At 38.8% G+C, this 16,624-nt stretch overlaps 1 protein-coding gene across 1 annotated transcript; it reads left to right on the forward strand.

Moving 5' to 3' along the window:
* The first annotated feature begins 14,936 nt into the window (after positions 1-14,936).
* Positions 14,937-16,346, forward strand: LOC113105165 (paraneoplastic antigen Ma1 homolog). Its single transcript, XM_026266306.1, has one exon. It carries the CDS (start codon positions 14,937-14,939, stop codon positions 16,344-16,346), a length of 1,410 nt encoding a protein of 469 aa, XP_026122091.1.
* The last annotated feature ends 278 nt before the right edge of the window (positions 16,347-16,624 follow it).

Consider the following 16,624-nt stretch of genomic DNA (forward strand, 5'->3'; position numbering starts at 1 on the left):
AGCAATAATATCCAAATCTACATCTTGTTTTGCAAAAACTGTTATGTATCCATCTATGAAGTTTCTCCTAACTACTGTCACTTTTGGCTTTACTCACTGAGGGTTGTTTTGTTGTTTTAATTTTCTGTAAAGCATCTTAGTAATAATATTAATGCATATTAAGCATTTGTTAAGCGTTATACAAATATATTTTAATTAAATTTACCTTCTCAGCTTTATACATCAAACATTCATGATGTCAATGCAAAAAAAAAAAAAAATAATTCTCATGAAAATGTGTGTAATTGTGTATGTACTGCTGCCATTATATCACTTTTCACTTACACTTCACATAAATGATAATTCAACTTTCATTTTCAGATTCTGTTCATTTAAAAGTGAAGTGAAAGATGCATGATTTGTTGCATATTAAGCATTTGTTAAGCGTTATACAAATATATTTTAATTAAATTTACCTTCTCAGCTTTATACATCAAACATTCATGATGTCAATGCAAAAAAAAAAAAAAAATAATTCTCATGAAAATGTGTGTAATTGTGTATGTACTGCTGCCATTATATCACTTTTCACTTACACTACACATAAATGATAATTCAACTTTCATTTCTCAGATTCTGTTCATTTAAAAGTGAAGTGAAAGATGCATGATTTGTAATGTGGAGATTTGTAAGCAAGTACAGCATCTGTGAATAAAATTGTGTACCAATAAGAGGAGTAGTTTCTCTTAAAACAAGGAATGCTGTGGTTTTGAAGTACGAGGGGTCAGGATTAAGGATGCGTGTGTTTTTTCTCTCTTGATTTGGAATAAAGCTATGAATGACATGCATGCTTGTAAAATGCAGACAGCAGAGAGACATTAAATCTTTAAGAACTTTTATTTTTCTTGTTTTATTTGTAACCTTACTGTAATAATATAATATATTTGTATATAATGTGTGTGTGTGTTTGTGTGTGTGTGTGTGTGTGTGTATACAGTACAGACCAAAAGTTTGGACACACCTTCTCATTCAAATAATTTTCTTTATTTTCATGACTATGAAAATTATAGATTCACACTGAAGGCATCAAAACTATGAATTAACACATGTGGAATTATATATGGAATTATATATATATATATATATATATATATATATATATATATATATATATATATATATATATATATATATATATATATATATATATATAACCAAAAAGTGTGAAACATATGTCATATGTCATATTCTAGGTTCTTCAAAGTAACAACCTTTTGCTTTGATTACTGCTTTGCACACTCTTGGCATTCTCTTGATGAGCTTCAAGAGGTAGTCACCTGAAACGGTCTTCCAACAGTCTTGAAGGAGTTCCCCGAGAGATGGTTAGCATTTGTTGGTCCTTTTGCCTTCTGTCTGTGGTCCAGCTCACCCCTAAACCATCTCGATTGGGTTCAGGTCTGGTGACTGTGGAGGCCAGGTCATCTGGCGCAGCACCCCGTCACTCTCCTTCTTGGTCAAATAGCCCTTGATGCCTACAGTGTGACTCTACAATTTACATAGTCATGAAAATAAAGAAAACTCTTTGAATGAGGCGTGTCCAGACTTTTGGTCTGTACTTTGTACTTTGATCTCAAACATACTTAAAAAGAGAAATATCATAATTTTCTAAATAAGTAAATTAGGCAATTATGCTTAAATGAAGGATTGCAAAGATGAGTACACCCTTGATTCAATTCAACATACATTTGAATTTGGTCTTTGTTTTTGTATTTGAATGGAGCATTCAAAAATGCACACAAAGTAAAAGAATAACTGAATCTTTTAATAAACATAAACCACACTAACCATTGAAGTAAGCATTAAATCCAAGACACAAAAAAAAGAATTAAACTGAAGCTTTTTAAAGAACTGAAACAAAGGAGCAAACGAGATTATTAATACAATGATGATTAACTAATGAGAACAGGAAATTAACCAAAATGAGGACAGACGAGGACAAACAGAAACCAACACATGAGAGGTAGCATCTTCTGTTTTAGAATTGTGTTATTACATCGGTGAATCCATTAACCACTGGGAGAGAGCAACTCCCCATGCATTTCTGGACTCAGAAATGCCTTTATACTGTAAGAACTTTTCTACTACTGAATTTCACTATGGGAACCAGGCACTTCTCATTGTACTGCTCCCCTGGATGCTAATAGATCCAAAATGATTGACTTGGCTTCATGAGACCAGACTGTGGATTCCCCAGAAACTTAATTTTGTTAATATGAGCTTTAGGAATGGCTAAATACATGTTTGTATAGAGGTACTTCCTGTGTGAAAAAAATAAAAATAAAAATTGACTGTTAGATGAAACAATGGCTCAGCAGCAGAGGTGTAAAATACTTGAGTAATTTACTTGATTACTGTACTTAAGTTTTTTTTTGGGGGGGGGATTTGTACTTTACTGAAGTATAATTTAAACTGACTACTTGTACTTTTGCTTGACTGAAAAACTGTACTTTTTACTAATTACAATTTTATTTAATCTTAAAAAGTACATTTGTTTTATCTTATGTACATTAAATATGCACATTTTAGAAAACGTGAAAATTTTTGTCAATTGTCTATTGCGTTCACATATTTATTTTTAATTACTTCTATATTTTTATATACAAGTATATATGTTATACACAGTTGCACCTTTAATCACTGCAGAGCTGTTGAAAATGAGATCATTATCCAGTGTGCTAATGATAAAACCCCTCAAGATGGGGTGTACATGTACAAATAAGAATCAGCAAGTAAAAATGAGCAGGAAGTCTTCTACTATTATAAAGGATCTGTACACACAATTCCTGGAAGCTGAAAACATTCCAGTTCTCGCTCTGGGTCAGCGTATACGACAATGTCTTCTAGTTACTGTGAATATCCAGCAACTTTAAACAGCCATTGAAGAGGAGTGGACCAACATTCCACAGGCCACAGTCAACAACCTGATCAACTCAATGAGATGTGTTTCACCGTGTGAAGCAAATGGTGGTCACACCAGATACTGACTGGTTTTACTGGTGTGAATTTATTTTGAGGATAATCTTACAGTTAGCATGCTCACATGGTTATGGATAGTGTCATGGCAAAATTTAAATCAACTCTCATCAGCATAAGAGACAAACTCATTCACAGGTATAATTAAAAAGAAAGCTTTTATTTTTTGCAAAGAAGGTTAGACAGTCATACAGCAACACTTAGTTCCTGCAGAGTGAAACTGACCCAGGAAGAGGGCAGTCCTCCACCTTATTTCCCTTTGCTGCTTTAAGGGTACAAAGTCTTAGCAGCTGTAACTTTCCCCACATAACAAGGAACACTCTCTATGGGCTGTTTCTCACACATTTAGGACTTAGGTGACCCCCTCAGGTCATCCTCAGACATTGTCCCCCTACTATATGGCCCAATGACCCTCTCAGGTCATTCTCAGACATCTGTCCCCCCCCAAGGGGTTGCCCTTCTGAACCACACAGCAATTCTAAGAAAACACATGCATATATAGGTATACAGAAGCAATGTTAAATGAATTCATTGATCACTAAAACATAAAATTCATTACTACTGGTTATATTTTCACTACACACTTAACATTTTGTTTGCTCTGGTCGCCGGGCTAACCGAGTAAGTCACTGCTACTGCATTAATGACATAAGTCAGACCCTCGGTCACGTCACAGATAAACACAATCCAAAATCAAAAATTCACACTCAGGAATACAAACATAATTCAAAATAAAGCAAACTTAAGGCATTCCATCGCATTTATACTCTTCATCTCTGATTTTCGCATGAATGATCACTCTCTTACATTTTTGAAAAAAAGCTAGAAAATATGCTAAGGCTTTTTATATGGGGATAGACCCTATTTTAAGCAAGAAAACCGTATAGATTCAGATAGACCCGAACATTACTTATTTCAAAGTAAAAATATCATAAATCTCATACATTTAACACATTTCACTGTAGCTTCTGCTACTGTTTGTCCCTTCATCAATTGTTTTCTCCCTACTCAAATCCATGATAATGCCTTCATTGTACACATCATTTGAACCAATTGATATGAAACACTAGACTTCACCAGTCTCTGTACTGAGCTGGATATCAACTAAAAAATACACGGTAGACATAATAGCAGCAAAAATCATTTAGCAGCATTATGTGTACGCTCAGGCTCTTTTACGGCCATTCTCATGGGAGTGATGATATTGGTAACGTTGTCACTGTAGTCTGGAATATGAAAACAACATGATGTACCCAACTATGATGCTCATATTTATCTTTTCACTTGTGCACAGACTACTTTGATAGACCAACGCTACTTTTGCGTCATCGAAGGTTAACGCCCCTTTTTGGGGGAAAACAAATGGATTCCCCTGATACTGAACTCGCTCTAATTTCTTGATAGCAAAAATGGCAGAAACATACACACTCTCTTTGCGGGCTGAGGACCGTGAGAGGTATTTAAAGAAGCTACTGGATACGGTGTTTACAGAGGTTTCCCTTTGAAATGGTCGAAAACTGGATTAATAACCCCACGCAGTGGCTAATCTAACGTTACCATTATCTCGTGGAATCACCAAGTAGCCTATTTTTGTCATTAACATACTCACAGTATGATACACTAGACGATGAGGCCATGTCAAGAGGAGTCGGTGGTTTACTTGGATCATGTTTCACTTGATTTAAGCTACCCTTACGAAAGGAAAATATATTTACCAATATATTTCTTAAAATATATTGTGATATATTGTAATATATTATTTCCCCTTTTTATTTTCTAATATTTTAGATTTTTTAATACATTTAATAATATATTGATGATACATATATTATATAATATATTTCAAACTATTCAAATGATTGCCGCTTTCAATATATTGCAATATATTGGAAAAAAATAAATATATATAAGAATATATGCTTATATATTACATGATATTTTCCAATATACTGCAATATATTTTTGTTTCGTAAGGGTATTGACAGTTGAAGCTGCTAGTAGCTAGGTGATTAACTTTAGCTCTCATTAGGCATGCTACCTTGGGTGTTAACTGATTTTAAGTTTGAAATATTCGCAGGCTAGGACTAAACAATATAAATATTATACAATATCTGTTTGTAATTGTGTCTGACAGGCCTGTACACATGAAACAATGAAAAACAAAAGGTACCTGGAGCGAGTTCTGTATCAGGAATCCGTTTGTTTTCCCCCAAAAAGGGGTGTTACCCTTCGATGACGCAAAAGTAGCGTTGGTCTATGCTGTTTTTCAGTCTTAACCTTGCTCTTCCCGCTGATAAGGAAGCTTAATGTTTAGGCTGGATTCCTGGCCTTGTTGACGTGTGTGTCTCCAGATCTTTACTGTGGGACCTTTCTGCAGTAGCTGGCCTGGATTCACGTTGCTCTCTCTGCTACTTTCACAACCGTGTGAGTGGTCAGAAGCACGGTCCCAGCCACCTTTTCGCCTTCCAGCTCTTTCTCCTCAGATCTCGTACCACCACGAAATCTCCTGGTTTCAGGTCATCCAACAGTATTTCAGCAACCTTCTCCTGAGCAGCTTTCACCTGAACACAGACATTAGACAACAGAGCAGACATTTCCTTGCAATAACTCAACATGTCATGCTCACACACCTGTAGATGGCAGCTGTTGTTTAACCCCTTTCTTTACCCATAAATGGTGGATTGCCAAAGAGAATTTCAAAAGGGCTCAGGTCTACTCTGGATCGATTTCTCATTCTCATGTACATGAGAATGATTGGGAGCACCTTAACCCATGTGAGTCCAGTTTTCTCACAACACTTAGCCAATTAGATTTTTATTGCCCCTACACAAAATGTGTTCCATTGTCTGAACTGCTTTTTCGTGGAATTTCCCCATCTCAGGACTATTTCAGTCAGCAGAGCCTTTACTACTGCTGCTGCATCCTGGTTGGACATTGGGAAGACCTCTACCCATTTGGACCACATGTCCCACAAATACCAAACCATTTTCTTCCCTTCACATGGGGACAGTTCAATGAAATCCATCGGGGCTCTTTGGGATACCTAAGACATTTGTATGCCTCTTGCCAAATTATGTGTATTACAAATGACACATCTTTTGCAAAAATTTCTGCATAAATTTTGAACCCCTTTGTAAACCACAGTTCTTTCATTTGCATAATCATTCCCCCTTTCGATGCGTGGTCTTTCCCATGCATCTATTAGCATAGTGAGGAAAGAAGTGTTTAGATAAACAAGGCTTGCCATCTCTGCTCATCCATACTCCATTCACCACCTCACAGCCACACTGCTTCCATTTCTCTCTCTCCTGTCCTGTCGCAAATGTCTGCATGCCCTGTAAAGATGAAGAAATGTCAGGGTTATTTTCAGATAACAGAGTACACTTTGATGATTTTGTCTGCTGAGATGCTGCAGCCTTCGCCGCTGCATCTGCTTTGGTGTTTCCTGTAGCTACAGAATCTTTGTTATTAGTATGCGCTGCACATTTATAAATGGCTATCTTTTCTGGCAGCAAAATAGCATCTAGCAAATCTGCCACGAGGGGTCTCAATTTGTCTCCATGATGCAGCAACAATACAGAAGTCATAGACAACAGACAGCTGAACTTTCATGTTCAGAAATGCCTCTTCCGCTTTCTCTCTCCACACAATCCTGTCACATAAATTCAACCCCTTCCCTCCTAGAGCTCTCAGGGGTAGCTCAAAAATTGCATAATATGAAATAGATGTTCTACAATAGGAAGACATTCCTTAAAAATGAAGCATTTGTTTCTTTGTTACTGGTTTTGGGACTTGTAGCTTTAACCCCTTTTTCAGATAGTGATTTGCTATTGTGACGGTGGAGTGAAGTCTGGAAACAGATGCGAGTTAACAGTTTTAATGGAATGAGATGAACAAACAAACACAAGGGAACAATAAGGCTGAGAAGACGACGCTCTGAGGTGGTGGTGAGGAGGTGAGGAATCCGGATGATGGCGATGAGAAGGTGAGTAATCCGGATGATGGCGGTGAGTAGGCATCAGGAGAGGATGGCACAGGAACTGCAGGGAATAGAGCCGAAGGTAAGTGTTCGTGGCTGAGTGGAAGTGCGTAGAGTGGATGAGGTTCTGGGAAAACACAGACATCCAACGTAGACAACACTAAAGCCAACAAACAGGGTAAACAACATTAAACAACGATCTCACAAACACAAGACGTGAGACAAGCCAATATATAGGGGATGAGTAATGAGTGACAGCACACTCATCACGAGCACACAAGCAAAGATCATTCACATACTGCAACAAAGCTGTACCTGCTGTCAGGGTCAAAGGTTCCAAACTCCTTAGGGCTTCGTTGTAATCACTAGGGTCATTGCAATAGTCTTGTGGAATTCGAGTGCAGGTGTAACCTTTGCCCTCAAATTCAAATGAAAACCAGAATTGGCTGTCTTTATCAACTGGCACTCTAAAAAATGCTTTTGCCAAATCTACCACTGAGAAGAATGTTGCATCTTGTGGTATTTGTGACAAAATTGTGTATGGATTTGGCACTGATGGAGCCCTTTTGGCTGACAGCAGGACTCGCAGCCTGTAAATCTTGCACAATTCGCCAATCTGTGGGCTGACCCTCATCCCTTATTTTTATTTTTATTTACAGGAAAAATTGGAATTCGAACTAGGGAATCATTGCATGGCACTAGTATCCCCTCTCTTAATAGTGACTCAAATACTGGTTTTATACCAATAATTGCCTCTAGTTTTAGAGGGTATTGACGTTGACATGGTCTGTAATCAGATTTTGGGGTGACCACAACTGGTTCACATCCTTTAATCAAACCCACATCGTATTTGTGTTTTGCCCATAACTGATGGCACTTCTGCTAATGCTGGATGAATATCTGAGTCACAAATAATTGTCATGCAATGATTTTCCCTTTCTCTTTTGTCAATGGGTACCACAACTCTCTCTACCTCGATTTCATGCTTGCACTCTGACATAAACACTCCCAATTTTTTTGCCAGTTCACACATCATTTCAGCCCAATCAGAATTTCTGATGAGCCATTCGTATGCCCATTTTGGTTCTGCTTGCAGACAGCAAATCTGCTCTTTTTCTGCCACTCGGACACCCCCAGAGTCTGCAATCAGTGTCAAATTTAGTTTGCACAATAAATCTCTCCCCATCAAAGGCACTGGACATGCAGGGGTGTAGAGAAAAGCATGCCTCAGATCTCACCCCTTTCTGGTTTACAATTCAGAGGCACTGTGAACCTTTCACAAATTACGTGCCCTGATGCAGAAATTGACTCATTAATTTTGCCTGTTAATTGTGGTTGGCATTGCAAATCACATGGCTGTATAGCTATACATAAAAATATATATGTCAGCTAAAAACTCAAACAATTCCCCTCTTCTAGCATAGGATATTTAGGCATGTTCATAAAGGCTTCACTCTTATACATTATCACAAATTTATCAGGATGTTCATCAACAGAATCAGACATACACAAAGGAAAGCAAGCGTTTTCTTCATTGCAGAGAGCAGAAAGTACATCAGTGTATGTGTGTATGTTTGTGGTTAGATTCAGATTCAGATTATTTTATTTAATGCCATGTGAACACTCAAAGCTATTTTCATGGCAAAAATACAATTACAAAAATACAAATATCATATAAATACAATAAAAAAACTAAACAAAACAAATAAACACAGCAAGTCATATTATATAAGATTTTTTTTAAATTAACACATGATAAAAAATCCAAAACCTTTTCAGGCATAATCTCATTAAATATGTCCTTAAGTGAAGTAACTTCATAAAAGAGGATTCTACTTGTAATAAATCCAGGACAATCCAATAAAATATGTTTAACAGATAAGGGTATTTTACAAAACATGCAAAGAGTTGGATCTTCACCCTTAAGCAAATAACGCATGGGTCAAACTTGTGTGACCCATACGAGATCTTGTGTAGACAACTTGATCAAGTCTAGTTTTAAAATTGATAAAAAGTATGTTTGTAATTTCCAGATTAGTTTTATACAATTTATTATTCCTGTGCATATTCCTCTCTTCTTGCCACTTATTTTAAATATATTGATTAATAATCGGTCTCATATCGGAAGGAGGAATTTGACATTCATTAACTTCCTGATTAAGAGCATCCTTAGCAGCTGCATCAGCTCGTTCATTTCCTGAAAGTCCAACATGTCCTGGAACCCAGCAAAAGATAATACTGAAGAACTGATTTAGTAGATAATCCACTTTTGTTAAGATGCAGTCCACTAAAGGATGATCAGTTTTTAAAGTGTCCAATGCTTGAAGACAAGATTTCGAGTCTGTAAAAATTATAGATTTTTTTTTGTTGTACATTTTCAATATGCTCCAAAGCTAAAAGTAAAGCACGTGCTTCAGCAGAAAAAAGTGAGCACTGTTTTGGAATACGGATTCCATAGCGTTGATGTCCAGTCACCATTGCTGCTGTTACACTATTTTCCACCTTCGAACATCTGTGAATATAGGTACATGAAAAGGGAATTGGTTTCTTATGTCCAAATATTGCTGTCTATATACATTTGGATGGGTCACTCCTTTCCTCTGATGAGTCAAATCCAAATTGATATTAGGCTTCTTTAATTTCCAGGGAGATATAGAATTGAATTGTATTTGATTTAATATGTTCAAATTTGTATTTAAGTTCTCCAAATGTGGTTTAATATGAATAGCAAAGGATCTGATGCTTTTAGGATTGCTCTCATACAAACAAGTAAATTGTGGGTTGAAGACTGTAGAATAAGCAGGATTGGTTTTATTTGCCTTTATTTTGACAGCATATTGGAGTGAGAGATTCAATCGTCTATTTTGAAGAGAAGGTTCATTGGCTTCAATTGTCACGGGGGCGCCGGGTACCGGTCCCCTAACCAAACGTACCACCTCGAGGAGTTATTCCAGAGACACCACAGACGGACAGCCAGGTAGGTATAAAAGGTACAATTTTTATTATTAAGTTAAAATCCTAAATACTAAAAACACAAGATGGAAGAGTTCCAGCTCCGTTTCCTCAGTCCAGCAGCAGTGGGGGCTTTTGGCATGATGGTCCCAACCCAACAGACACTGTGACAGTCTATAAGAAGGAGCAAAACACAACGTCTTCTCTCCAGGGTATGACAGTAGAATATAGGACAGACAATTCCTTTCCAGGTTGCCAGCAGGTAGTGGAACGTTCAGTGGCAAAAGAGCAGCGCCCAGTGGCCTTCCTTTCAACAGGGCGGCAGTGGACAGACGGCTTCTCCTCAGGGCGGACCACGACAGACCACAGCTTCTCCTCCATGAGGGCAGTGGCAGACTATGGGAGACTTGAAACAAGAGACCTTTCAGCAGTTTAACTTCAGGACATCACAGAACTTCAAACAGACAATGATCAAATCATCTCCCTCCACAACCTCTCTTCAAAATTTGACAACAGTTTATGGAAAGGGCAGTAGTACAAGATCTTCACACACAGCGGCTTTCCTTCAGAGCAGACAGCAGAATATCCACCCACACACGTGTATACAATTAATCACCTCAGAGAATCACACGTGTTCACTTCACACTAGGCACTGCAGTACATAAACTCACAGCAAATACAGCCCTCGGTTGCCGCCGGCTACTTCTGCCATCTAAGGCATGACTCTCCCACACTGCTGTATAGATGATAAGGGTGTTCAGCCACTTCCCAATCCTCATCCTGTTCACGCTGTGAATTTGTTCGTCCAATTCCCCAAATGCTGCGACCAGAGTTCCATCTTCCCGCCGCGCTAATCCTTGCTGCTCTGTCTATCCCGCTTTGTCCTTTCCGCTTGGTCCTACCCATCTGCTTCGCCCCCGCGGCATTAATCCGTCCGTTCCATCCTGTTCCCACTCTGTTCTTCCCCCGTTCCCTCTCTCTCTCTCCTCCTGCTTCGATCACAATGTTCCTTTTATATTCCCCTGATCAGTCTGCAACCCAATCGCTGTCAGCTTCCCTCCCATTGCACAGCTGCAACTCATCTCTTCATTACATTACAGCGTCTGGATAAAATCCACGGGAGGAAACTCCGGAACTGGCCCGGTGTTGCACCAAAATAACCCCCACCCGGAAACATTCCCTGGGACAATAGTTCCTCCCTGCCTGTCACCCCGTGACATCCTCCCCCGCCATTCAAGAGTCAAAATCCTTTCTCCATACCTCCCAAAGGCTTGTCCTCACTTCTCCCGTTGGGAGCGTCTAGGGGGTGAGACAGGGTCCACTCCTCTCTCCTCCCTGTCTGGACTCCTTGGGATCACCGCCCACCCCACCAAGTGGGGGTCTCGGGGCACTGGGACCGCAGGAACGTCTATCACGGGCTTTGGATACCTTTTGACCTCTCCTTCAAGTGAATTCAGCACAAACTGAGTCTTCTGCAAGGCACTCAATCCCTGAAGTCCTGCCAGGTACTCTACCTAGGCCTTCCACTCTGCCAAGCTACACCAAAGCTACACCAAGCTACACCAATTTGGTGTCGCACCAAAATAACCCCCACCCAGAAACATTCCCCGGGACAATAGTTCCTCCCTGCCTGTCATCCCGTGACACAATGTACAAACTTTCCACTGGCGAAGTTCTAAATGCTCCAAAGGCAAGTCGTAAGCCTTGATGATGTACTGAGTCAAGCAGCTGCTTATATGATTTTCTGGCAGAGTCATATATTATGCTTCCATAATCCAGACGGGAACGAATTAGTGTTCTATAGAGTCTCAAAAGAACAATATAATCTGCTCCCCATTTTGTTTTTGCCAATACTTTCATTATATTCATAGCTTTAAGACATTTGTTTTTTAGTGATTTCAAATGAGGATTGAAAGTCATTTTGTTATCAAATATAAGACCCAAGTACTTGATTTCCTTAACAACATTAATCGGTTCTCTATTAACCCCTTACTAGTAACCCCCCTTTTTTGGCATGGAGACCGAAATTACATACCCAAAATAAAAAGGTTTCTGCTCATGATTCTTTCTGACTAGATACATAATCAACCTTTGTTCACAAAGCTGACACTTTAAAGTTTACTGTTCAGGAATCAGAATCACTCAGACTGTTATGATAATAGAGATATATAAGCTCAAACATAAAAACAAAAATAAAAATATTAAAAACGTATGTTTTAAATGTATTTAAAAAAATGTTGATGTAGGAAATGAGTTTGAAAACACAGTGTAGCTAAGGCCACAAGTCTTCCAAGACTTCATAAAAAATTTCATAATCGAATCTGTAAAACTGTGAATTTTATGAAATATTTTCTAAGGCCATGTCATGTGTGTTTTTAGAGAAGGCTAATCAGATTGATTTATGGCCCTTGTCATCTCTGTAAGATCTCACATGTAAACTCTCCTGTGCTCTTTGTGTATGTTTCACTGTTGAAAACTGCCCGAATCATGATTGTATTGTTCTCACCAAACGGTTCTTTCACACCTCCGCCAAGTATGACACATTATCCGCATTATTCTTTTATCATTATTCTTTTGTTTTTATTCCACCTTTATTAGCCTTGATTGTGGTTTTTCAGGCTTTACAAAGCAACAAAGCAGCGATCTCACTTCAGTCTCTCTTTGCATTTAGCCCTTATTTATCAAAAGTCTTACTATAAAAATACAACAAAACATTTTCTTACGACCTTACGTGAATTATTGAGACAAAAATGCATTATGAAGAAGAAAAGCACCTGCTATTAGTAGCATTGGTGCTAACGTTAGCATCAAGCTACATCTGACAATTTATGAAATTATTAGTACACTTTTACTCAAAACTCACTTTAAACCCCGATCGAGTGTTTATAATAACTTCCTTTAGCGATCAGGGGTGGAATTCGGTCGTTTACTGTTGTAAAAATGTTATTTGTAGCCTTTTTCATCGCTGCACAAGTTAGCATTTCCGATGTACACTTTCGATTTTTTTTATAAAAACGCCCCAGATCTCAAGAAATTCTCATACCAAGCTTTACTATCGTAATCGCGGGTTTATTATTCGGATATTTTGTGTGTACAGAGGTGTTTCAGTGTTGTTTTGGCCAGATAACTACCAGGAAGTGTGCAGGAAGCATGTGACACGATGGGGCGGTGTCCAGATATGAAACTCTAAGATTGACGTTTGAAAGACCCAATCAGAGTCTGAGTCACACACCGCACGAGCTGTGACTACTGCACGCACACACAGATCGCTGGGAGAGGCTGTTTATCATCTGATCGCGTAAATCCGTGGAAAATGAATAGAAATGACGATTCTGTCTGAAGAAATGTAGGGACTCCTAAAAATACGTTGTGTTAAAATGTATTTGATATTATTTTAATTTTTCTTTATTTTGAAATATGATGCAACAACTACGTTTTGATTGTATTCAATGAGAAAGTGTGTTCAATACAGGTGTACTATTGCAAGCCAATGACTGTTGAGCTTGAGGTTGCGTCATAACGTGAGTCACGTAATGAGGAAGGAGAAGAATCACACATGTTGAGAGAGTGTGCTGCCAGAAAGGTCTACTGTTCCGATGAAAAGTGCGTCATCCTTTTGGAGACTAGTATATTCTTTGTAATATAAGGCCCAAAGTGTAAAGTGACGACGCTTGTTTTATTTTCTGTTCGTATTTTACGTGCATCTTTGTTTTGTTGTTTTCCGTGATCCTGCGAGTCATCACTTAGTAAGCTGTTTGTAATGATGGCTTAGCGGTTATAGAGACAATTGACTTTATGAACAAAACGGTGTTTATGAAGTTATTAGTCATTTGCGGTGGACGTTGGAATGACGTGTGAAATTGGACAGATCGCGTGTTTCATCGCTGGACTTGGATCGACTGGATTCGTCTCATGTTCAAGACTGATCGCGAAGGGATGCTGAGTGTTCGTGTCGTGAGAAGCCTAATATTGTTTCACTGTCATCGGATGAACGTAAGTGTCTTCGGGTTTTCGTGGGAATACTTTGAATTCATCATCTGATTAATGTGCACCAACGAACTGGGCCCCAACTATAATGATCGATCATACGTTTGAACTGTTGACTGACTCAAGTGCTTCTTAACTGTTTGACTGACTCCGTACATTTGAATTGATTGAAAGATATGTAACTAATGTGCATATATTACTGAAAAACAGTTTATGGTGTGAACTGCAAGTTATCTCAAGTGTTTAATTGAACTGGAAAGACCTATTTTGTTTTATTTTATTTATTTATTTTTTTGCATTATTTGGTTTTGGAGGAAACTGAGTGTTTTCTAGGATTCTGAATTGAAATTTTATGTATCTTGATTGAGTTCTAGTATTCTAAGAAGGAAAGTATAAGAAGTGTGAAATAACAAGAACCATACTGAGACTCCAAAAGAGGTTTATATTTTTTTTATTATTTAAAAAGAAAAGAAGCAACTTGCATATACCATCAGGAAGAATTGTTTATCTTCTTTAAAAGCAAAGGAGTTGTTACCTTAATGTACAAATAAATTTTGTTATATTTTTTCCCTTTAACATTTGTCCTTTGGGTTTTCATTGGGACTGGAAAGTTAATTAATTTATTAAGTCACTGAATCCTTGGAAATGTAAATAAGAATTGTTGAATTGATCTTTAGTGAAGAAATTGAGTAAAAATTGGTACAGGAGGGAGATTCATTTTATAATTGTTTTTGTAATTACAAAGAGGAACTACCGGCCTAATTCACCATCCAACTGCCGGGAATCCAGGATTCTTGTTTAAGTAAATAATTAAATTAACCCCCAGGGTTAAGGAAAGGGTTACATTTTGGAGGCACCGCTGGGATTTGTTTTTTTTTCTCTTTTCTCCTGTTTACCAACATTTTTCTTTATCTTTTCCATTATAATTCAGTATAGCAGTGACCGTAGATTTGAAACACTGTTTATTTCACCTCAGTGCTAGCTCCTTGCCTTGACTTTTGAAATTATGAATCTGGAAAAGACTGTTGAGTGGAGCAGAGAAGAGAATGCAAATCTCTCACGTGTCATTGTATTGAGCAATGTTCCTTTAGGCACAAGTGATGACACTATTAAAAAGGTGTTAAACACAGTAAAAGTTTTTGGTCGCACTAGAATACGTGGTCGCCGTGGTGATGTAACTGGCAGATGGTTGTTTATTTTAGTGGAGGCCAGTGCCGATCTAGAACCTGATGTTATACCTCCTGAGATAGGTATAGAAAATGAAGCTGGACCCTGGAGTGTCAACTTAGTGGGCAGTCTAGTAGCTAGTGGTCCTGCCTCTGAAGGTGATACTTTTCAGCTCAAGCTGCAAGCATTGTTGCAGCAGGAGGGTAAATCTATGGATGAAGTGAGGGCCCTGATTGTGGAAAAGCAGTCTCCCAAATCAGATATCAGTGTTGACCTTGTTGATGCCATAGGTAAATTGGTAGATCGGTGCAACCAAGTTTCCAGTGATGGTCCTGCCTACAGAAAGCTGAGGTTGTTTTCAGGGCTGAAACCTGTCCCTCCAGGTGAAGAAGAGTATGAAATCTGGATGGAGCAGGCCGCTCAAATGATAAGTGAATGGCAGTGCACCGAAGCTGCAAAGAAACAACGCATCGTTGAGAGTTTACGAGGTCCTGCTGCTGATATTGTCAGGTTTTTAAAAGTGAGTAATCCTTCTGCAAATGCAAATGAGTATTTAGCTGCCCTTGAGACTGCATATGGAACTACTGAGAGTGGGCCTGACCTTATGGCTAGATTTCGTCACACCTACCAGGAAAATGGAGAGAAACTTTCAGCTTTCTTGTATCGCCTAGATAAACTTCTCCACAGAGCCTTGTTGAAAGGTGGGATTGATGCTGGTGGCATAAATAGAGCCAGAATGGAGCAGTTAATTAAAGGAGCCCTTACCAATGATATGGTTGCCTTGCGAATCAGAATGACTCACACTTTACAGAGTCCTCCTTCTTTTTCACAGTTGATGAAAGAAATACGTGAAGAAGAACACTGGGTAGCTGCAAGGGAAAATGTTAAAGCATCTGTGGCCACTGTCGTCTCTCCCCAGGCATATGCGCCATCTGAATTACAAAACCTGAAGAAGGAGGTTAAAGAGCTATCTACACAGGTGAGTCAACTGTTGAAGGTGGCGACTGTGCCTTGTGGTTCTGATCCTGCTCCTCAGAAAACATCCATCAAAAACTCTGAGACTGTGCACCGAGACAACTCTCAAAACGCTAAACCCATTCAGCCACCAGTGCCTGTGATCTTTTGCTACAAATGTGGTGAAGACGGACATAAGAAGTGGGAGTGCAAGGCACCTGAGGACCTCAGAAAAGTGAATCAGAAGCTGATGAAGATGCAGCGCCTGCAGGGAAACTGGGCAGGAGCTCAGTGAAGGAACGGCACGGGGCTCCTGAGACAACACGTTCCACTTGTGGTTCATCCATGCTTGATGCCGGTAAGCCAAAATTGCCTGAGGGATTAGTAGGACCTGTCTCAGAAGTGCCTGTCCAGATAGAAGGTATCTACGCAAAAGCTCTTCTTGACAGTGGTTCGCAGGTTACTCTCTTATACCGTAGCTTTTATGAAACATATCTGAAACATTTGGAACTTCAGCCTGTGGAAAACCTTGAGATTTGGGGTCTAAGCTCACATAAATACCCCTATGATGGA

Source organism: Carassius auratus, chromosome 6 (genome assembly GCF_003368295.1).
Source record: "Carassius auratus strain Wakin chromosome 6, ASM336829v1, whole genome shotgun sequence".
NCBI classification, from domain to species: Eukaryota; Metazoa; Chordata; class Actinopteri; order Cypriniformes; family Cyprinidae; genus Carassius; species Carassius auratus.

Excerpts from the sequence above, each read along its gene's own strand:
- LOC113105165 (XM_026266306.1), top strand. The coding sequence starts at position 14,937 with ATGAATCTGGAAAAGACTGTTGAGTGGAGCAGAGAAGAGAATGCAAAT.